The sequence below is a fragment of the Oncorhynchus kisutch genome, unplaced genomic scaffold, assembly GCF_002021735.2.
Source record: "Oncorhynchus kisutch isolate 150728-3 unplaced genomic scaffold, Okis_V2 Okis02a-Okis13b_hom, whole genome shotgun sequence".
NCBI classification, from domain to species: Eukaryota; Metazoa; Chordata; class Actinopteri; order Salmoniformes; family Salmonidae; genus Oncorhynchus; species Oncorhynchus kisutch.
In genome coordinates this window covers 4,422,071-4,444,572 of record NW_022261979.1, presented here as the reverse complement: position 1 = coordinate 4,444,572, position 22,502 = coordinate 4,422,071, and the positions used below count along the sequence as shown (strand labels likewise).

The following is a 22,502-nucleotide window of genomic DNA, read 5'->3' as shown; positions in this document are numbered from 1 at the left end:
CACCCCAAGCAGTCCCACACCAGCCACTATACTTTCATTTACATGTATAAGGTAATACAAGCTGATAACAATACGGAAGTGGAAGACTTTCTTTACATGTATGTACAGTGTATCCACAGTTTTTTGTTGTTGGTACATTCAGAGAGGCATAAAAAGGCATAGTGCTTCAAGTACAAAGAGATACTTTGGTTTGTTATGTATTATTTTATTTCTTTGCCCACATGCTCTATATACAGTAGATGTGTGTATGTATAGATGCTCTTCAGTGCATTCTGAAAGTATTCAGACCCCTTGACTTTTTCCTAATTTTGTTACGTTAGCCTTATTCTAAAATGGATTAGATAAAAACATCAATCTAAACACAATATGCCATAATCGGAAAGAAAAACAGGTTTTATTTTTATTTGAGCAAATCTATAAAAAATGAAAAACATAAATATCTTATTTACATGAGTATTCAGAACCTTTGCTATGAGACTTGAAATTGAGCTCAGGTGTATCCTGTTTCCATTGATCACCCTTCAGATGTTTCTTCAACTTGATTGGAGTCCACCTGTGTTAAATTCAATTGATTGGACATGATTTGGAAAGGCACACACCTGTCTATATAAGGTCCCACAGTTCAACAGTGAATGTCAGAGCAAAAACCAAGCCATGAGGTCAAAGGAATAGTCTGTAGAGCTTCGAGACAGGATTGTGTAGAGGCATAGATCTGGGGAAGGGTACCAAAACATTTCTGCAGCATTGAAGGTCTCCAAGAACACAGTGGCCTCCATCATTCTTAAATGGAAGAAGTTTGGAACCACTAAGACTCTTCCTAGAGCTAGCCGGCCGGCCAAACTGAGCAATCAGAAGAGAAGGGCCTTGGTCAGGGAGGTGACCAAGAACCTGATGGTCACTCTGACAGAGCTCCAGAATTTCTCTGTGGAGATGGGAGAACCATCCCGAAGGACAACCATCTCTGTAGCACTCCACCAATCAGGCCTTTATGGTAGAGTGGCCAGACGGAAGCCACTCCTCAGTAAAAGGCACATGACAGCACACTTGGAGTTTGCCAAAAGGCACCTAAAGGACTCTGACCATGAGAAAAAAGGTTATTGGGTCTGATGAAACCAAGATTGAACTCTTTGGCCTGAATGCCAAGCTCCACATATGGAGAAAACCTGGCACCATCCCTACGGTGAAGCATTGGGACGGCAGCATATGCTGTGGGGGTGTTTTTCAGCGGCAGGGACTGGGAGACTAGTCCGGATCAAGTGAAAGATGAACTGAGCAAAGTACAGAGAGATCCTTGATGAAAGCCTGCTCCAGAATCTTCAAGACCTCAGACTGGGGTGAAGGTTCACCTTCCAAGAGGACAACAACCCTAAGCACACAGTCAAGACAATGCAGGAGTGGCTTCGGGACAAGTCTCTGAATGTCCTTGAGCGGCACAGCCAGAGCCCGGACTTGAACCCGATTGAACAACCCTGGACCGAGCTTGAGAGGACCTGCAGAGAAGAATGGTAGAAACTCCTCAAATACAGGTGTGCCAAGCTTGTAGGGTCATACCCAAGAAGACTTGAGACTGTAATCACAACCAAAGGTGCTTCAATAAAATACTGAGTAAAGGGTCTGTATACTTATGTAAATGTCTTATTTTGAAAACATTTGCATTTAGAATACATTTAAAACTTCATGCACAGTGAAGAGTTTGTTGTTTGACTGAGAAGGGTGCAATTGCGGTCTGCAATTCCGGGCATTCCTGCATTTGAGCATTCCTGCATCTGCAGAAACCCCTCTTTATACTTCTGTTGGTCCATATTTAAACCAGGACAGGCAGGAGATGGGGGCGCTCCAGTACAGTAGGTACCATGACTTTGGATGTCAACCACCGCCAAACCCCACAGATGAAGGAACCAATGGGATGCTTGAGGGGGGCGTGCCCACATGGGATGCCCACATGCAGGAACGCCCCAAATTGCGGGCAACAATAACACGCTATTGGAGAGACGAGCCATGTGCAACATGCAATCCCCGTTACAAGCCTGCTAGAGTTTGCGGCAGGGGGACGACCAATATCCATGGATGAAGCCTGAGCTGGAATGTGAAGCTAACTCAAGCTGGTTAGCTTTAGAAGACCCTGAGTAGAACTAGCTTGCTTCGTAGGATACCCCCCCTGGTGTGCAGCCTGCAGCAGCCTATCATTTTAACTGAGGGGCAGCTCTGTGTTGACCTGGGGTTCAGGGTCGGTATGTCTCCAGTCAGAACATCACGGAGGGTAAAGTCAGTGGGCAGGTATTTGGGTTAGGCTGCTGGGTTTGTTTGTTGGCCATATTTATGTTTCATCACCATATGAAAAATTATTATGTGCTTGGACTGGCAGACCAAGAGGACAAGACGGAGATGGCCCTGAAGTCGGTAAGTGGCTGTCTCCTGGATACATGCGCATCCAACATCGTCCTCAAAAGCTAATTTCTCAAGTAAATGCACACATTCATTCAGGTTACAGACCGTGTAACTAGACCTAGGACCCCTAGACATAATGAGTCAGGTTACAGACCATGTAACTAGACCTAGGACCCCTAGACGTAACGAGTCAGGTTACAGACCATGTAACTAGACCTAGGACCCCTAGACATAATGAGTCAGGTTACAGACCATGTAACTATACCTTGGACCCCTAGACATAACGAGTCAGGTTACAGACCATGTAATTAGGCCTAGGACCCCTAGACATAACGAGTCAGGTTACAGACCATGTAACAAGACCTTGTACCCCTAGACATAAAGAGTCAGGTTACAGACCATGTAACAAGACCTTGTACCCCTAGACATAACGAGTCAGGTTACAGACCATGTATCTAGGCCTAGGACCCCTAGACATAACGAGTCAGGTTACAGACCATGTAACAAGACCTTGGACCCCTAGACATAACGAGTCAGGTTACAGACCATGTAACAAGACCATGTACCCCTAGACATAACGAGTCAGGTTACAGACCATGTAACAAGACCATGTACCCCTAGACATAACGAGTCAGGTTACAGACCATGTATCTAGGCCTAGGTCCCCTAGACATAACGAGTCAGGTTACAGACCATGTAAGTAGTTTATGTGTCGGGGGGCTGGGGTCAGTTTGTTATATCTGGAGTACTTCTCCTGTCCTATTCGGTGTCCTGTGTGAATCTAAGTGTGCGTTCTCTAATTCTCTCCTTCTCTCTTTCTTTCTCTCTCTCGGAGGACCTGAGCCCTAGGACCATGCCCCAGGACTACCTGACATGATGACTCCTTGCTGTCCCCAGTCCACCTGGCCATGCTGCTGTTCCAGTTTCAACTGACCTGAGCCCTAGGACCATGCCCCAGGACTACCTGACATGATGACTCCTTGCTGTCCCCAGTCTACCTGGCCATGCTGCTGCTCCAGTTTCAACTTCCACCTGACTGTGCTGCTGCTCTAGTTTCAACTGTTCTGCCTTATTATTATTCGACCATGCTGGTCATTTATGAACATTGAACATCTTGACCATGTTCTGTTATAATCTCCACCCGGCACAGCCAGAAGAGGACTGGCCACCCCACATAGCCTGGTTCCTCTCTAGGTTTCTTCCTAGGTATTGGCCTTTCTAGGGAGTTTTTCCTAGCCACCGTGCTTCTCCACCTGCATTGCTTGCTGTTTGGGGTTTTAGGCTGGGTTTCTGTACAGCACTTTGAGATATCAGCTGATGTACGAAGGGCTATATAAATAAATTTGATTTGATTTTGATTTGATCTAGGCCTAGGTCCCCTAGACATAACGAGTCAGGTTACAGACCATGTAACAAGACCTTGGACCCCTAGACATAACGAGTCAGGTTACAGACCATGTAACAAGACCTTGGACCCCTAGACATAACGAGTCAGGTTACAGACCATGTATCTAGGCCTAGGTCCCCTAGACATAACGAGTCAGGTTACAGACCATGTATCTAGGCTTAGGACCCCTAGACATAACGAGTCAGGTTACAGACCATGTAACTAGACCTTGGACCCCTAGACATAATGAGTCAGGTTACAGACCATGTATCTAGGCCTAGGTCCCCTAGACATAACGAGTCAGGTTACAGACCATGTATCTAGGCCTAGGTCCCCTAGACATAACGAGTCAGGTTACAGACCATGTATCTAGGCCTAGGACCCCTAGACATAATGAGTCAGGTTACAGACCATGTATCTAGGCCTAGGTCCCCTAGACATAACGAGTCAGGTTACAGACCATGTAACAAGACCTTGGACCCCTAGACATAATGAGTCAGGTTACAGACCATGTAACTAGACCTAGGACCCCTAGACATAATGAGTCAGGTTACAGACCATGTAACTAGACCTAGGACCCCTAGACATAATGAGTCAGGTTACAGACCATGTAACTAGACCTTGGACCCCTAGACATAATGAGTCAGGTTACAGACCATGTAACTAGGCCTAGGACCCCTAGACATAATGAGTCAGGTTACAGACCATGTAACTAGGCCTAGGACCCCTAGACATAATGAGTCAGGTTACAGACCATGTAACTAGACCTAGGACCCCTAGACATAATGAGTCAGGTTACAGACCATGTAACTAGACCTAGGACCCCTAGACATAATGAGTCAGGTTACAGACCATGTAACTAGACCTTGGACCCCTAGACATAATGAGTCAGGTTACAGACCATGTAACTAGGCCTAGGACCCCTAGACATAATGAGTCAGGTTACAGACCATGTAACTAGGCCTAGGACCCCTAGACATAAGGAGTCAGGTTACAGACCATGTAACTAGACCTAGGACCCCTAGACATAATGAGTCAGGTTACAGACCATGTAACTAGACCTAGGACCCCTAGACATAATGAGTCAGGTTACAGACCATGTAACTAGACCTAGGACCCCTAGACATAATGAGTCAGGTTACAGACCATGTATCTAGGCCTAGGACCCCTAGACATAATGAGTCAGGTTACAGACCATGTAACTAGACCTAGGACCCCTAGACATAATGAGTCAGGTTACAGACCATGTAACTAGGCCTAGGACCCCTAGACATAACGAGTCAGGTTACAGACCATGTAACTAGACCTTTGACCCCTAGACATAACGAGTCAGGTTACAGACCATGTAACTGGACCTAGGACCCCTAGACATAATGAGTCAGGTTACAGACCATGTAACTAGACCTTTGACCCCTAGACATAACGAGTCAGGTTACAGACCATGTAACTAGGCCTAGGACCCCTAGACATAACGAGTCAGGTTACAGACCATGTAACTAGACCTTTGACCCCTAGACATAACGAGTCAGGTTACAGACCATGTAACTGGACCTAGGACCCCTAGACATAATGAGTCAGGTTACAGACCATGTAACTAGGCCTAGGACCCCTAGACATAATGAGTCAGGTTACAGACCATGTAACTAGGCCTAGGACCCCTAGACATAACGAGTCAGGTTACAGACCATGTAACTAGGCCTAGGACCCCTAGACATAACGAGTCAGGTTACAGACCATGTAACTAGACCTAGGACCCCTAGACATAATGAGTCAGGTTACAGACCATGTAATTAGACCTAGGACCCCTAGACATAACGAGTCAGGTTACAGACCATGTAACTAGACCTAGGACCCCTAGACATAATGAGTCAGGTTACAGACCATGTAATTAGACCTAGGACCCCTAGACATAACGAGTCAGGTTACAGACCATGTAACTAGACCTTTGACCCCTAGACATAATGAGTCAGGTTACAGACCATGTAACTAGACCTAGGACCCCTAGACATAATGAGTCAGGTTACAGACCATGTAACTAGACCTAGGACCCCTAGACATAATGAGTCAGGTTACAGACCATGTAACTAGACCTTGGACCCCTAGACATAATGAGTCAGGTTACAGACCATGTAACTAGGCCTAGGACCCCTAGACATAATGAGTCAGGTTACAGACCATGTAACTAGGCCTAGGACCCCTAGACATAATGAGTCAGGTTACAGACCATGTAACTAGACCTAGGACCCCTAGACATAATGAGTCAGGTTACAGACCATGTAACTAGACCTAGGACCCCTAGACATAATGAGTCAGGTTACAGACCATGTAATTAGACCTTTGACCCCTAGACATAACGAGTCAGGTTACAGACCATGTAACTAGACCTTTGACCCCTAGACATAATGAGTCAGGTTACAGACCATGTAACTAGACCTAGGACCCCTAGACATAATGAGTCAGGTTACAGACCATGTAATTAGACCTAGGACCCCTAGACATAACGAGTCAGGTTACAGACCATGTAACTAGACCTTTGACCCCTAGACATAATGAGTCAGGTTACAGACCATGTAACTAGACCTTTGACCCCTAGACATAATGAGTCAGGTTACAGACCATGTAACTAGACCTAGGACCCCTAGACATAATGAGTCAGGTTACAGACCATGTAACTAGGCCTAGGACCCCTAGACATAATGAGTCAGGTTACAGACCATGTAATTAGACCTAGGACCCCTAGACATAACGAGTCAGGTTACAGACCATGTAACTAGACCTTTGACCCCTAGACATAATGAGTCAGGTTACAGACCATGTAACTAGACCTTTGACCCCTAGACATAATGAGTCAGGTTACAGACCATGTAATTAGACCTTTGACCCCTAGACATAACGAGTCAGGTTACAGACCATGTAACTAGACCTTTGACCCCTAGACATAACGAGTCAGGTTACAGACCATGTAACTAGACCTTTGACCCCTAGACATAACGAGTCAGGTTACAGACCATGTAACTAGACCTTTGACCCCTAGACATAATGAGTCAGGTTACAGACCATGTAACTAGACCTTTGACCCCTAGACGTAACGAGTCAGGTTACAGACCATGTAATTAGACCTTTGACCCCTAGACGTAACGAGTCAGGTTACAGACCATGTAATTAGACCTTTGACCCCTAGACGTAACGAGTCAGGTTACAGACCATGTAATTAGACCTTTGACCCCTAGACATAACGTTATGGGTGATGGGCTTCCTAACAATACATAAAAAAATCATTATAACAACAATAAGCTATGCAAGTGACTCTGAAAATAGCCTTGTTGTTTTTGAATTTTGTATACTTTTTGAATGGTCTTCAATAGGCAAAAACTTCATTAAAGGCATCTGGCAGAAGTAAATACAACTGCGTTTTGATGAAAAGCCATTAACACGGAAATATGACGTAGGAATGTGTCATTCATTAATGTACAGTAGTGGGAATATTATTTTGTAAATTTTTCTTCACACATGTGCATTATCTTGTTTTTGATATGTTTTACTCCTGCTCTAAGTCTCTTTGCAATCATCAACAATATGTTATCAAATGTGACATTTCTGAAATTCTTACCTGGCGGTGCAGTTCATATATCCACTTTGTAGCACAAGGAATGTTTCTATTCGGCTCAATCTATCCTAAAGAGGCCAGGCCATTCACAGCGATACTCATGACAAGAGGAAGGTGTCCAGGACACATAACTGAAGTCACTGTGAATTCTGCGTCCTCATTCAATCTGGCAAGTTCTACATTGGAGAGGGCAAAGAGACTCTCTGTCCTCTGATACAGCTCCTCCTCAGTCAGAACAGCCAGACCTGCATCTCTCAGAGAGAGGGTCTCCCCACTCCCTGCTGCCACATGCTGCACCTGGAGGACAAGGAGCACAGGAATAAGCTTACATGCACTCTTTTCTAAAAGGTCATATAGGACTAGAGGCTCAATCAAGCAGGTGTGAACTCACCAGGATCTGCAGGGCCTGTAAGACTGGAGGACTGCAACACGATCCCAACACAGAGAGACCTTCATCTGTCATTCCTGAATAAATAAATATACACACATAAAACCACAGTAGTGAACCTAGTTTCCCAGGAACTGATCAAATAATAACTAGAGAATCCTGTGAAAACTGCTCTCTATCTCACCGTCCATGGCACTGACAATGAGGTGGATAGCACTGAGAAGTGAGGATCTGATCTCGTCCTCATCCTTCCCAACACATTGGTCTACAAGATCCAGTATGGCCTGGACTGTTTCTCTCTCAGACTCTTCCAGGTCACCCAGGTCAGGAGTCTCACCTTCACACATCTGATCCAGCTGTGACAAGGGGTGGGGGAGGGGGAGAGAGAGTGTGAGAATATGAAAGACAGTGAGAATGTTACAGATATTCAGGGTGAGATATTCATTCCTGCTATTAGTTGTGTGTGTGTGTGTCTACATTGTGTGTGTGTGTGTCTACATTGTGTGTGTGTGTGTCTACATTGTGTGTGTGTGTCTACATTGTGTGTGTGTGTGTCTACGTTGTGTGTGTGTGTGTCTACGTTGTGTGTGTGTGTGTGTGTGTCTACATTGTGTGTGTGTGTGTGTCTACATTGTGTGTGTGTGTGTGTCTACATTGTGTGTGTGTGTGTCTACATTGTGTGTGTGTGTGTGTGTGTGTCTACATTGTGTGTGTGCGTGTGTGTCTACATTGTGTGTGTGTGTGTCTACATTGTGTGTGTGTGTGTGTCTACATTGTGTGTGTGTGTGTGTGTCTACATTGTGTGTGCGTGTGTGTTTGCGTGTCTACATTGTGTGTGTATGTTTGTGTGTCTACATTGTGTGTGTATGTTTGTGTGTCTACATTGTGTGTGTGTGTGTGTCTACATTGTGTGTGTGTGTGTGTCTACATTGTGTGTGTGTGTGTGTCTACATTGTGTGTGTGTGTGTGTTTGTGCCCTGTTTCTGTACGTCTCACTCACCACACTCTCCAGCACACTGACTGTCTCTCTGTCCTCCATGGTTGTCTTGAGGAGCTGGAGCAGAGAGGACCGTTTGGCTGCTGGCAGGACTGACAGCAGCTGGAAATGACCACTCAGTTTCTCCAGTTCTGTCAACACACAAACAACAGACAGACCATGTTACTTTGTCAAAGTGTGATCAACAGTGTGGTAACTTCATAATTACTAATCAAAGAGAACAATTTAAATATTGAACATTCCATTCAGTAGACTACATTACATGTTGACCAGACGTTCCATTCAGTAGACTACATTACATGTTGACCAGATGTTCACTTCAGTAGACTACATTACATGTTGACCAGACGTTCCATTCAGTAGACTACATTACATGTTGACCAGACGTTCCATTCAGTAGACTACATGTTGACCAGATGTTCCATTCAGTAGACTACATGTTGACCAGACGTTCCATTCAGTAGACTACATGTTGACCAGACGTTCCATTCAGTAGACTACATGTTGACCAGACGTTCCATTCAGTAGACTACATTACATGTTGACCAGACGTTCTATTCAGTAGACTACATGTTGACCAGACATTCCATTCAGTAGACTACATTACATGTTGACCAGACGTTCTATTCAGTAGACTACATTACACGTTGACCAGACGTTCCATTCAGTAGACTACATTACATGTTGACCAGACGTTCTATTCAGTAGACTACATTACACGTTGACCAGACGTTCCATTCAGTAGACTACATTACATGTTGACCAGACGTTCCATTCAGTAGATTACATGTTGACCAGACATTCCATTCAGTAGACTACATTACATGTTGACCAGACGTTCCATTCAGTAGACGTTGACCACTAGACAGGAGACATTACCATCCACTGGCATTATTACCTTCGTTCAGATTTAAGGGGCTGTTGGCATCAGAGTCGCCTCCCAGGTACATAATTCCATCCTCTTCAATGTCATCCTTTGACGTAACCTTTTCAAAGCCCCCATTGTTGGAGAAGAGGCACAGCTCTGTGGACAAGAGCAGACAACAGTCATAACCAGTCACTCACAGACAGATACAGTGGCTACACTAAATACACTGAGGAACATAGACGCTGGCTGTGTACTTTACCATGGTACTTAACCATGCAGCTATACCTGGGACATTGATAAACCATACACTTCCTCACCAAACTGTCCATTGCATTTGACGTAGAGTTCAATCAGACTGTAGGCCACGACAGTGTATTCAGGAATCTTCAGCGACACATCACTATCTGTCTGAGTACTGCCGCTCTGCTTCATAGAGTCCTGTGGAGGAAATGTCAAATCAGTCAGAGACGTTTGGTGCCCAGACGACCCAGATTCTAACCCAGACAGTCATCTATACTACACCATTACATCTTCAGGAAGTGGTTCTAATGATAAAAACAGGAAATGATCTATGTGGGAATTCAGGGCTACAGTATTCATCACTCCTGAACAGACATCTGTGATCTGTCAATATGCTCCTGACATTTATTTTATTTATCATAAAGTGAGATTATTGAGATTAAAAATCCATTTTACAACAGAAAATCTAAATCTGTGTTGTCAATTATACATTATGAATGATTTTCCACTCAAAATGATGAAAACATCATTCACTTCAATAGAAAGCTTGGTAATCTTTCCTACTACCTTCACACTCAGGGCCACGCAGGCGCTGATGTTGGCTCCTGCATTGCCACGCTTCCGGACTTTGTTTGTGACCTGGCAAGGTTGTGATGTCATAATCCTCTCCGTCAACACCCCTAATATTGCCCTGGGCTTCTCCCGGGTCTGCTTGATCACAGGGTGGGTCATGTCCAGGCGTCTGCAGGAGGGACCCAAATAAATTATACAAAATATAGAGTGGGCAAGGAAATATTATTTAAAGCTATTAGCTGTGTTTCTTACTAGAGGGTTATTCTTGAACTGCATGTATAAACTGAACTGCCTCCTACTCTGTCCCAGATTCTAATATATGCATATTATTATTAGTATTGGATAGAAAACACTCGTACCATAGCTCAGAACGAGAGTCACTTCATGTGTACCTTTTGATAGAGGCGCGTAAACAGAAAAGTAGCATCAGTTTGTTTTGCTCCTGTATTGAACACAGATCATCCCGTCTTCAATTTGATCGATTATATACGTTTAGAAGAACCTAAAGTTGTATTACAAAAGTAGTTTGAAATGTTTTGGCAGCGGTGTTTTTCTGGATCAAACGCGCCAAATAAATGGACATTTTGGATATATATCGACGGAATTAATTGAACAAAAGGACCATTTGTGATATTTATGGGACATATAGGAGTGCAAACAAAAGAAGCTCATCAAAGGTAAGGCATGATTTATATTTTATTTCTGCGTTTTGTGTTGCGCCTGCAGAGTTCAAATATGCTACTCTCTCATTGTTTACTGTTGTGCTATCATCAGATAATAGCATCTTATGCTTTCGCCGAAAAGCCTTTTTGAAATCTGACATGTTGGCTGGATTCACAACGAGTGTAGCTTTAACTTGCTCTCTTGCATGTTAAATCCATGTGTAATTTAATGAAAGTTAGATTTTTATAGAAATGTATTTGAATTTGGCGCTCTGCATTTTCCCTGACTATTGGCCATGTGGGACACAAGAGTCCCGCCTACCCCAGAGAGGTTAAAGGCTCTCTTCAATCTGTAACACTGACGCCTTAGACTTTTAAAGGTAATTTCTCTTTGAGCCGACATATGCAATGCTTAATGTGAATGCTGTCTCTGCCAAATACATTTTTTACAACTTACCTGGGAAAATAAGGGTCAAATAAAAAATTGCCTTTACATGTCAATCACACTGTAAAGCTGAATTTCCACGATGTGGATTGAGTACAGCCCTAAAATGACAAATAGTTAGACATTATAATAGTTTTAGTTGATATTGAGCTGTTTATCAATGTGAAAACATAATGGAAGTCCTTTACATTGCAAAACATTATTTGTATGTATTGTTTAATGAACTTAAGGAAAGCAAATAGGTTTGTCCCAGTAGTGTGTAGAGTTGTAGTGACATGTTTCAGGGATTTAGAGACATCGTTCTATTATTTTGAATGATAGAAAGTAAATAAAAGTATTTGATATATTGTATAGATCAATAAAAACAAAGAAGGCTATTAAAATACTTTTTATAACAAATATAATGTGTCCCTAAGTTTCATGTCTTTAGTGTTCCCACCTTATAAATCACTCATTAAAATAATATAAAAGGACATTAAGTATTCTCTCAAGTGGCAAGCTGTGGGTCTAAATATTGACTCCTTGGGCAGGTGAACCATATGATTGTAGTTAACATACCAACCTGGACTCCTTGGGCAGGTGAACCAACCTGGACTCCTTGGGCAGGTGAACCATATGATTGTAGTTAACATACCAACCTGGACTCCTTGGGCAGGTGAACCAACCTGGACTCCTTGGGCAGGTGAACCATATGATTGTAGTTAACATACCAACCTGGACTCCTTGGGCAGGTGAACCAACCTGGACTCCTTGGGCAGGTGAACCGTATGATTGTAGTTAACATACCAACCTGGACTCCTTGGGCAGGTGAACCGTATGATTGTAGTTAACATACCAACCTGGACTCCTTGGGCAGGTGAACCAACCTGGACTCCTTGGGCAGGTGAACCGTATGATTGTAGTTAACATACCAACCTGGACTCCTTGGGCAGGTGAACCGTATGATTGTAGTTAACATACCAACCTGGACTCCTTGGGCAGGTGAACCAACCTGGACTCCTTGGGCAGGTGAACCGTATGATTGTAGTTAACATACCAACCTGGACTCCTTGGGCAGGTGAACCGTATGATTGTAGTTAACATACCAACCTGGACTCCTTGGGCAGGTGAACCAACCTGGACTCCTTGGGCAGGTGAACCGTATGATTGTAGTTAACATACCAACCTGGACTCCTTGGGCAGGTGAACCGTATGATTGTAGTTAACATACCAACCTGGACTCCTTGGGCAGGTGAACCGTATGATTGTAGTTAACATACCAACCTGGACTCCTTGGGCAGGTGAACCGTATGATTGTAGTTAACATACCAACCTGGACTCCTTGGGCAGGTGAACCATATGATTGTAGTTAACATACCAACCTGGACTCCTTGGGCAGGTGAACCAACCTGGACTCCTTGGGCAGGTGAACCATATGATTGTAGTTAACATACCAACCTGGACTCCTTGGGCAGGTGAACCGTATGATTGTAGTTAACATACCAACCTGGACTCCTTGGGCAGGTGAACCAACCTGGACTCCTTGGGCAGGTGAACCAACCTGGACTCCTTGGGCAGGTGAACCGTATGATTGTAGTTAACATACCAACCTGGACTCCTTGGGCAGGTGAACCATATGATTGTAGTTAACATACCAACCTGGACTCATGGATTGAAGTGAACGTAAATCTGTCTCTCTCCATTTAGTGTAATATGTTACGTTTCGTATGTATTCATTTGTGGATGTCCATCATTAATTTCGTATGATATGTTACGAATTACTATTCGTATGATATGTTACTAATTGCAATTCATAAAATATGTAATGAGTTTGCAATACGTATGATATGTTACGAATTTCACTTTGTTGTGGCTAGGTGGGCAATGTTAGCTAGGCGCTAGGGTTTAGGGGTTAAGGTTAGGGTTAGAGGTTAGGGTTAAGCTTAAGAGTTAGGGCTAGGAGAAGTGTTAGCTCACATGCTAAGTAGTTGCAAAGTAGCTAAAAGATAGTGAGCAGTTGCAAAATTGCTAATTAGCTAAAGTTGTCCATGATGTGATTTGATGCGTACACTTTAGGTTGCTAGACATTTAAATTGGAGGTGGTTTTCAAATTGTCTAATTAGCTCAAATGTTAAATTTGTCCATGATATGATTGAAACACACAACCTTTGGGTTGCTAGGCATTCGTGTTATACGTCCTCCATCCCACCCTCTTTTTGTTTTTTTCTTAAGTAACCATACATACCATACTAATTCCACAAATTAACTTTTAAAAAGGCACACCTGTTCATTGAAATGCATTCCTGGTGACAACCTCATGAAGCTGGTTGGGAGAATGCCAAGAATATGCAAAGCTGTCATCAAGGCAAATGGTGGGAATTTGAAGAATGTCAGATATTTAAAATATACTTGGATTTGTTTAACACTTTTTTGGTTACTATATGCTTCCATGTGTGTTATTTCATAGTTCTGATGTCTTCACTATTATTCTACAATGTAGACAATAGTAAAATAAAATAAAACCCTTGAATGAGTCGGTGTTCTAGAACGTTTAACTGCTAGTGTATACTTCCGGCCCTTCTTTGGTCACTGTGTTAACAACCCTCCAGGCAAGCTTCAATGCCATACAACTCTCCTTCCGTGGCCTCCAATTGCTCTTAAATACAAGTAAAACTAAATGCATGCTCTTCAACCGATCGCTACCTGCACCTGCCCGCCTGTCCAACATCACTACTCTGGACGGCTCTGACTTAGAATACGTGGACAACTACAAATACTTAGGTGTCTGGTTAGACTGTAAACTCTCCTTCCAGACCCATATCAAACATCTCCAATCCAAAGTTAAATCTAGAATTGGATTCCTATTTCGCAACAAAGCATCCTTCACTCATGCTGCCAAACATACCCTTGTAAAACTGACCATCCTACCAATCCTCGACTTTGGCGATGTCATTTACAAAATAGCCTCCAATACCCTACTCAACAAATTGGATGCAGTCTATCACAGTGCAATCCGTTTTGTCACCAAAGTCCCATATTCTACCCACCATTGCGACCTGTACGCTCTCGTTGGCTGGCCCTCGCTTCATACTCGTCGCCAAACCCACTGGCTCCATGTCATCTACAAGACCCTGCTAGGTAAAGTCCCCCCTTATCTCAGCTCGCTGGTCACCATAGCATCTCCCACCTGTAGCACACGCTCCAGCAGGTATATCTCTCTAGTCACCCCCAAAACCAATTATTTCTTTGGCCGCCTCTCCTTCCAGTTCTCTGCTGCCAATGACTGGAACGAACTACAAAAATCTCTGAAACTGGAAACACATCTCCCTCACTAGCTTTAAGCACCAACTGTCAGAGCAGCTCACAGATTACTGCACCTGTACATAGCCCACCTATAATTTAGCCAAAAAAACAACTACTTCTTTCCCTACTGTATTTAATTAATTAATTAATTTTGCTCCTTTGCACCCCATTGTTTCGATCTCTACTTTGCACATTCTTCCACTGCAAAACTACCATTCCAGTGTTTTACTTACTATATTGTATTTACTTTGCCACCATGGCCTTTTTTTGCCTTTACCTCCCTTCTCACCTCATTTGCTCACATCGTATATAGACTTGTTTATACTGTATTATTGACTGTATGTTTGTTTTACTACATGTGTAACTCTGTGTCGTTGTATGTGTCGAACTGCTTTGCTTTATCTTGGCCAGGTCGCAATTGTAAATGAGAACTTGTTCTCAACTTGCCTACCTGGTTAAAAAAAGGTTAAATAAATAAAATAAATAGTGTACACAATCCATGTGTCAATTGTCTTAAGACTTAAAAATCCTTCTTAACCTGTCTCCTCCCCTTCATCGACACTGATGGAAGTGGATTTAACAAGTAACATCAATAAGGGATCATAGCTTACACCTGGATTCACCTTCACCAGTCTGTGATGGAAAGAGCAGGTGTTCTTAATATTTGTACAATCAGTGTATGTACAGTATAGGGCAACTCACTTGTCTTTCGAGTAGTTAACCACCTCCTTCACTTTCACCTCCTCTTTCTTCAGTCTGCCAAAGGACGACTCTTGTTCGTTAGAGTATTTTAAGGCCATGTTAAGTTTTAAATCAGCCAACAATCCCTCCACATTTCCTCCTGCCTTCATTTCTTCTATGTCACCAAATGTCCCACTGTGGTCCACGAAGTCAGACTCCTTGACATCTGAGGGAAAATTCAACATTAAAACCTTATGCATTTATAACACAGCACGTATCTAAACTCAGCAAAAAAAGAAACGTCCTCTCACTGTCAACTGCGTTTATTTTCAGCACACTTAACATGTGTAAATATTTGTATGAACATAACAAGGTTCAACAACTGAGACATAAACTGAACAAGTTCCACAGAATTGGAATAATGTGTCCCTGAACAAAGGTGTGGCCACCAGCTGCATTAAGTTCTGCAGTGCATCTCCTCCTCATGGACTGCACCAGATTTGCCAGTTCTTGCTGTGAGATGTTACCCCACTCTTCCACCAAGGTACCTGCAAGTTACCAGACATTTCTAGGGGGAATGGCCCTAGCCCTCACCCTCTGATCCAACAGGTCCCAGACTTGCTCAATGGGATTGAGATTCGGGCTCTTCGCTGGCCATGGCAGAACACTGATATTCCTGTCTTGCAGGAAATCACGCACAGAACAAGCAGTATGGCTGGTGGCATTGTCATGCTGGAGGGTCATGTCAGGATGAGCCTGCAGGAAGGGTACCACATGAGGGGGGAGGATGTCTTCCCTCACAGCTTTGAGATTGCCTGCAATGACAACAAGCTCAGTCTGATGATGCTGTGACATACCGCCCCAGACCATGAAGGACTCTCCACCTCGAAATCGATCCCGCTCCAGAGTACAGGCCTCGGTGTAACGCTCATTCCTTCGACAATAAACTCGAATCCGACCATCACCTCTGGTGAGACAAAACCGTGACTCGTCAGTGAAGGGCACTTTTTTGCCGGTTCTGTCTGGTCCAGTGACGGTGGGTTTGTGCCCATAGGCAACGTTGTTGCCGTGATGTCTGGTGAGGACCTGCCTTACAACAGGCCTACAAGCCCTCAGTCCAGCCTCTCTCAGCCTATTGCGGTCTGAGCACTGATGGAGGGATTGTGCATTCCTGGTGTTACTCAGGCAGCTGTTGTTGCCTTCCTGTACCTGTCCCGCAGGTGTGATGTTCGGATGTACCGATCCTGTGCAGGTGTTGTTACACGTGGTCTGTCACTGCGAGGACGATCAGCTGTCCGTCCTGTCTCCCTGTAGCACTGTCTTAGGCGTCTCACAGTACGGACATTGCAATTGATTGCCCTGGCCACATCTGCAGTCCTCATGCCTCCTTGCAGTATGCCTAAGGCACATTCACATAGATGAGCAGGGACCATGGGCATTATTCTTTTGGTGTTTTTCAGAGTCAGTAGAAAGGCCTCTTTAGTGTCCTAAGTTTTCATAACTGTGACCTTAATTACCTAACGTCTGTAAGCTGTTAGTGTCTTAACAACGGTTTCACAGGTGCATGTTCATTAATAGTTTATGGTTCATTGAACAAGCATGGGAAAACCCTTTTTTACAATAAAGATCTGTGAAGTTATTTGGATTTTTACGAATTATCTTTGAAAGACAGGGTCCTGAAAAAGGGACGTTTCTTTTTTTGCTGAGTTTATTTGTTAATGAATTAAAATCAGTCCGTGCATGATATAGCCTAGCTGTTTGAGCCTAAATGGACTAATTTGCCATGATGCTAGATTAGCATACTTGCTTGAATACTGACTAATTTCACAATAACACCATGTATTCTTGTAGGCTAAATGTTTTAGCCTAGTTCACATTAGGTTTCCATTGTATTGCTAATTGTTCTTGTGGTTGTGTGATACATTCATCCTGTTGGTTACAGCCCCTTAAGGGAGTGGATGTCCTGCTTGCAGACATTTGCCACCACAGGGGTTTGGCCTGTCGATGCGGCAACATGCCAGCTCCGAGGAAGAAAAGGTGGCATGACCTCTTTCAGAAGGTACTGTATGTATTATGACGAGAGATAATGGCCATGCATAGGCCTATGACATTTGAACTTTGTGTTCATCTAGAAAACAGACTGTATGACTAGAAATACCTGTCATTAAATGTAGGTCTTAAATACTAATGAACAGAAACTTTACAATATTAGGCCATCAAATTGTCATGGCATATTGTTACAAAGAGACTATACACAGTATCAAAGTCTCAGGCTGTGATCTTATCAACCAATCATGACAGGTTAAGGAAAGTTCCAGAGAGAGCTGGAGATCATCACCCCTTGACTCCTGGATTCGGGTGTGGGAGAGGCGTAGTGGGGCGAGCTGCTTGAGAGTGGTGTGAGATGGTGAAGTCACCAGCAGAGGACTTCCTAACACATGCTTCCTTACGTATTGTTACAGGTAGAGAATTGCCCAATGTAGGTCTGTGGACAACTCTGCTTGTGGGGCTTCAGAGAGGGGCTTCAGAGAGAGGCTTCAGAGAGGTGTCTGTGGACTTCACCCCAGGAGGTAACATAAAGCTTTTAAACTAAAACAACATTTCTTTTTCTGATTTACTGAAATTAGATACCATATGGTAGTGTATTTTTGAAGCAGGTCTCTACCTGTGGACCTGCTGGGCCAGCACCTACAACTCCACCTGCACCTGCAACTCCACCTGGAACTCCATCGGCTCCTACAACTCCTCCGGCGCCTACAACTCCACCTGCACCTACAACTCCACCTGAAACTCCACTGGCGCCTACAACTCCTCCGGCGCCTACAACTCCACCTACAACTCCACCAGCGCCTACAACTCCACCTGCAACTACAACTCCACCGGCACCTACAATTCCACCGGCACCTACAACTCCTCTGGTGCCTACAACTCCACCAGCACCTACAACTCCACCAGCACCTCTCTGCTTGAGGGGGAATGTACACAGCTGTGACTATAACTGCCGAGAATTCTCTTTCTTGGTAGGTAAAAAATGGCTGGCATTTGACTGTAAGGAATTCTAGGTCGGGTGAGCAGAAGGACTTGAGATCCTGTATGTTGTTATGATTAGACCATGAGTCGTTAATCATGAAGCATACACCCCTTCCTCTTCCCAGAGGTTTATCTAATACCTATTTTTTACATAAAAATTGCACTGTTGATTAGGGCCTATAAAGTAAGCATTTCACTGTAAGGTCTACCTGTTGTATTCGGCTTCCTTATAACAACAACCTGATTTTCACTGTACCCTACAATTACATATGTTACATGTTACTTATAAACTCAATCTATCTAAGCCATTGTTATTGTACCATAAAACGTAAATTGTTAGCCTGGATGTTTATTTGCTTATATCACTGAACACAACAGGTGCTTATTAGAGACAGGCCTTTTTTTGCCATGTGTCTATTTCCTTAATGCAAACAACGTTTGCTAGTTTGCATACTGATAGTTAATTGTTTAATTCCAGTATTCAGTTCCAGCATTTTTATCAATTTCTTAATTTTCTGCAATAATGTATTGTCATTTACACACTGTTACATTCATTTTGTCTTAGTATGCCACTATTTCTATTTGTTTTCTTATTTTCCTTGACAGAATCGTTATTTTCCTCTTTGACTGTGCATTGTCGTCAGCATTTTCGCCAGTTCTTTTTTCGTCAATGAATGGCAATCGGCCGATTTCTGGGGGTTTGTACTCCTAAAGTTCTTGCCAGTTATCTTGCAGTTCTCAGCTGTTGCAGGCAATGACTAGCCGTTTCTTACTGGCAATAAAAACGGATGATTGCCACCATTTCCCCCCCGAGTCATTACTGAATTATTTAATGTAACAAATCAAACATAACACCTTGTAAACAATTCATTTATATTACACTTGGCGTCGTTTTTTTCTGAAATGTGTGCCATTGCCAGGCTATTAAAGCTATTTCAGACCGCGTTTAACTAAAGTTTTACGATAATACAAAGAGGATATTGTAAGCAAATTGTTCCCGGAGGTCAGGGTTGCCATGTCCGTTATTTCCATATGAGGACGGCGGTTGCTGAGAGAGTGGTGGGGAGGACCGGACAGGTGTGTGTGGGTTGAGAGAGAACTGCAGCAGGCAGCTTAGTCTACTATTGGCTGAGACGTGAGTGAAAGGAGACAGAGCAGCACTCACGTCGTGACAACGTTTTACTAGTTGTAGGTTGGCTATTTAGAACGTCATTATTAGAGACAACTATTTTTCTATATTAACACGCTAGAACTGATGCAGACCAAAAAATAACGGCGACAAACACTGGAAAGGACTTTGGGAGCACCAGAGCGCCATGGAAGCAAGTCGGTCGGGGGTGGTTTAAAATCGATTCTAATGTAATCTTTGCTTATGGAAAACGGTATCAAGCATCGCGTTTTACACATGCTCAGTTCTAGGGTCTCGGGGGCTGCGTGAGTGGAAATTTGAAATATAAGTTATGGAACTGCCTCGCGTGATTCTGTTGTGGGGAAAATTCCACAATGAAACTGGCATTAAATGTGGAGAATTACACATTTGCATCTGTTTGCCATTAAGTAGCCTATTAATTGATATGCCATTGCTGGCTACTGTAGAATATAATTTGAAAAAATAAATATGTTGAAATTGAGTTGCTGGAGTCAATGCAAATCAATTTGTGCCACTTGTGCAGCCTACTTGGAGCTGGAACACGGATTTAATAAATAGCCTGTAACTTCAGTGTATTGTTGTTATAGCCTTGTGTTATTATGAAGTTATTAATGGCCATGTTTAGTTTATTAAATTGTAAGTTATCAAAGTTCTATCGCAATTGTCATCAATTGTTAGAATGCATTAGATTGACAGTAAGAGTCAGTCAGATTAGGCTACAGGTAACAAACTCTGGCTGTTGTTGACAAGCATATGCAGTTCATTACATATTATTCATATTCAATTCAGTGATTGAAATTATGACCTCATCCCCAGTAGCCTATTCCAGCAGGCTATTGGTTAACACAAGCACCCTGCCCGAGGGGCTGCTCTGGTGTTTACCTGGGTTTAAAGGTTCGTCTTCAGGTTCTCCGGGTTTCAGCACATCACTCAGGGAAAAGCCTCTGGACTGGTATTTCGGTTCCTGCCAGAAGCATCCACATCTGGGCCTGGTCTTCACAACGAGTGAGAGGAGATTCAGTTTACCAGAGCTGTCGTTCAGACTGGACACAGGAATCAGGCTACCGTTAGAATCTACTTCCTTCAACATGGATTTTACGGCCTTGGAAATCATGATGGTGGTGGATCGTGTTTCTGGCTGCAGCAGATGACAAAGACACAAATGACAAAGATGTCTAAGAAACAAAACTAGGATGAAAACATGAACACTCAATACAACAGCTTCAGAAGAGCATTCTAAATACGTTTCACACACATGAAAGATGGCAAGACACTCAATAACGAAAACAAAAGGTTCCCTTTCCCTGGGAAAAGAGTGGATCAGAACAGAGTAGCATTGCTTTTGACAAGACAGGAATACAAACAGGAAATAATTTCAGTCAAAAATGTTGGTCATTCAAGACAATCCAAAGCATGCTGTCTTTTATTCTGATCGCAACACTGCTTCAATACCTGGTTCCCACTGCTTCTTCCTCTGGGTCCTTATGACTTAGAGATACGTTATGAATGAAAAAGGAATATGTCTGAAATGCATTAGCTAAGAGTTCATTACATACTAGTAGGAGGAGTCTCTTTTACTGGGAAACTGTCCTGTTCCACTCTTACATTCCTGCTCTTCACTTCTGTTTTATTTGATGAGAAAATAACTTCTCTAGAAGCAGTTAGAGCTACATGCCACATTACTGGGAAGTATATTCTGGTTTGATGTGTTGTCATCCTCATGTCAGTGAAGCAGTTTTGGGGAGTAGTTCCTACATGCAATTCAACAAAGCACAGTTTAGTTCGTACAAGTACCTGGATGTTCGTATTGTTAGGTTCTAATTCTCAGAGTAAAAACTCGATGGACACTATGAAAGGTTAAACCAAGTTTATTCATCCCAAAGGATCAAACAGCTGTACAGACAAAGACATGGTATCACCCATTGTAGTATACATACCCCACTTTGAGTGGTCTCCTCCTTATCGCTAAAAATTGCATGTTTATTTCTAGGCAGGATGCTAAGTGATATGGGCAATACACGGTTCCTCCCCTTATCAGTACTGACACATATGAACGTGTTCCCTGCACTCAGCCCCTCCCAAGCGTACTTATGGCACCCCTCATGTCTCTATTATAACTGATGATTCATAATATAACTCATGATTCATGATATAACTCATGATTAATAATATAACCAACGATTAATAAAATAACTAATGATGAATAATACAACTAATTATTAATAAAATAACTAATGATGAATCATTTAACTAGTGATTAATAATATAACTTATGATTAATAATAGTTAATGTTCAGAAATCCAAATCCATCAATATGAACAATGTGCTTAGCTGGAAAGTCCAAGTAGAGTGTCTGCTCCAGTGTCCAACAACACCTCTATTTCCTACACAGACTCAGGGTTATTAGAGTTACCAGAGAATAATGCTCCTGGTCTTCAGGGGAAAGCCCTCATTGATCTACTCTGGTTGTGCGCAATTGGCGCATTCACAATGGTTCAATGGGTGAGTGAATTCATTGGGACAGTGCAACAGCCGTACTGGGATAGTCAGTCAGCTGTAGCCCAACAGCACGTACTGGGGGACTCAGTCAGCTGTAACCCAACAGCATGTACTGGGGGACTCAGTCAGATGTATCCCAACAGCACGTACTGGGGGACTCAGTCAGATGTATCACAACAGCACGTACTGGGGGACTCAGTCAGCTGTAGCCCAACAGCACGTACTGGGATACTCAGTCAGATGTATCCCAACAGCACGTACTGGGATACTCAGTCAGATGTATCCCAACAGCACGTACTGGGAT

General features: G+C 43.2%; 1 protein-coding gene across 2 annotated transcripts; it reads right to left on the bottom strand.

Annotated features, from left to right (window-relative positions):
• Nucleotides 1-370: 370 nt before the first annotated feature.
• LOC109878005 (gasdermin-E) lies at nucleotides 371-21,385 on the bottom strand. 2 transcript variants are annotated; one of them, XR_004206683.1, is made up of 11 exons: nucleotides 21,151-21,385; nucleotides 20,581-20,836; nucleotides 15,540-15,744; nucleotides 10,443-10,617; nucleotides 9,953-10,073; nucleotides 9,666-9,791; nucleotides 8,771-8,898; nucleotides 7,955-8,126; nucleotides 7,774-7,847; nucleotides 7,386-7,679; nucleotides 371-553 (listed from the first exon to the last, which is right to left on the bottom strand). XR_004206683.1 is itself a non-coding variant. In XM_031812221.1 (10 exons), exons 2-10 carry the CDS (start codon nucleotides 20,810-20,812, stop codon nucleotides 7,446-7,448), a joined length of 1,467 nt encoding a protein of 488 aa, XP_031668081.1. In that variant the 5' UTR covers nucleotides 20,813-20,836; nucleotides 21,151-21,385; the 3' UTR covers nucleotides 6,788-7,445. The 2 variants fall into 2 exon arrangements, 1 of the variants encoding a protein (XP_031668081.1); XM_031812221.1 differs by lacking the exon at nucleotides 371-553 and having other exon boundaries at nucleotides 6,788-7,679.
• Between the last annotated feature and the right edge of the window lie 1,117 nt (nucleotides 21,386-22,502).

Bases quoted from the DNA above. Each gene is read 5' to 3' on its own strand.
- LOC109878005 (XM_031812221.1), bottom strand. From the start codon at position 20,812: ATGATTTCCAAGGCCGTAAAATCCATGTTGAAGGAAGTAGATTCTAAC. The intron at 8,899-9,665 runs GTAATAATGCCA...GTGTGTTGACAG, and splicing joins CCCCTTAAATCTGAACGAAG to AACTGGAGAAACTGAGTGGT. The intron at 8,127-8,770 runs GTGAGTGAGACG...CCCTTGTCACAG, and splicing joins TCAGTGTGCTGGAGAGTGTG to CTGGATCAGATGTGTGAAGG.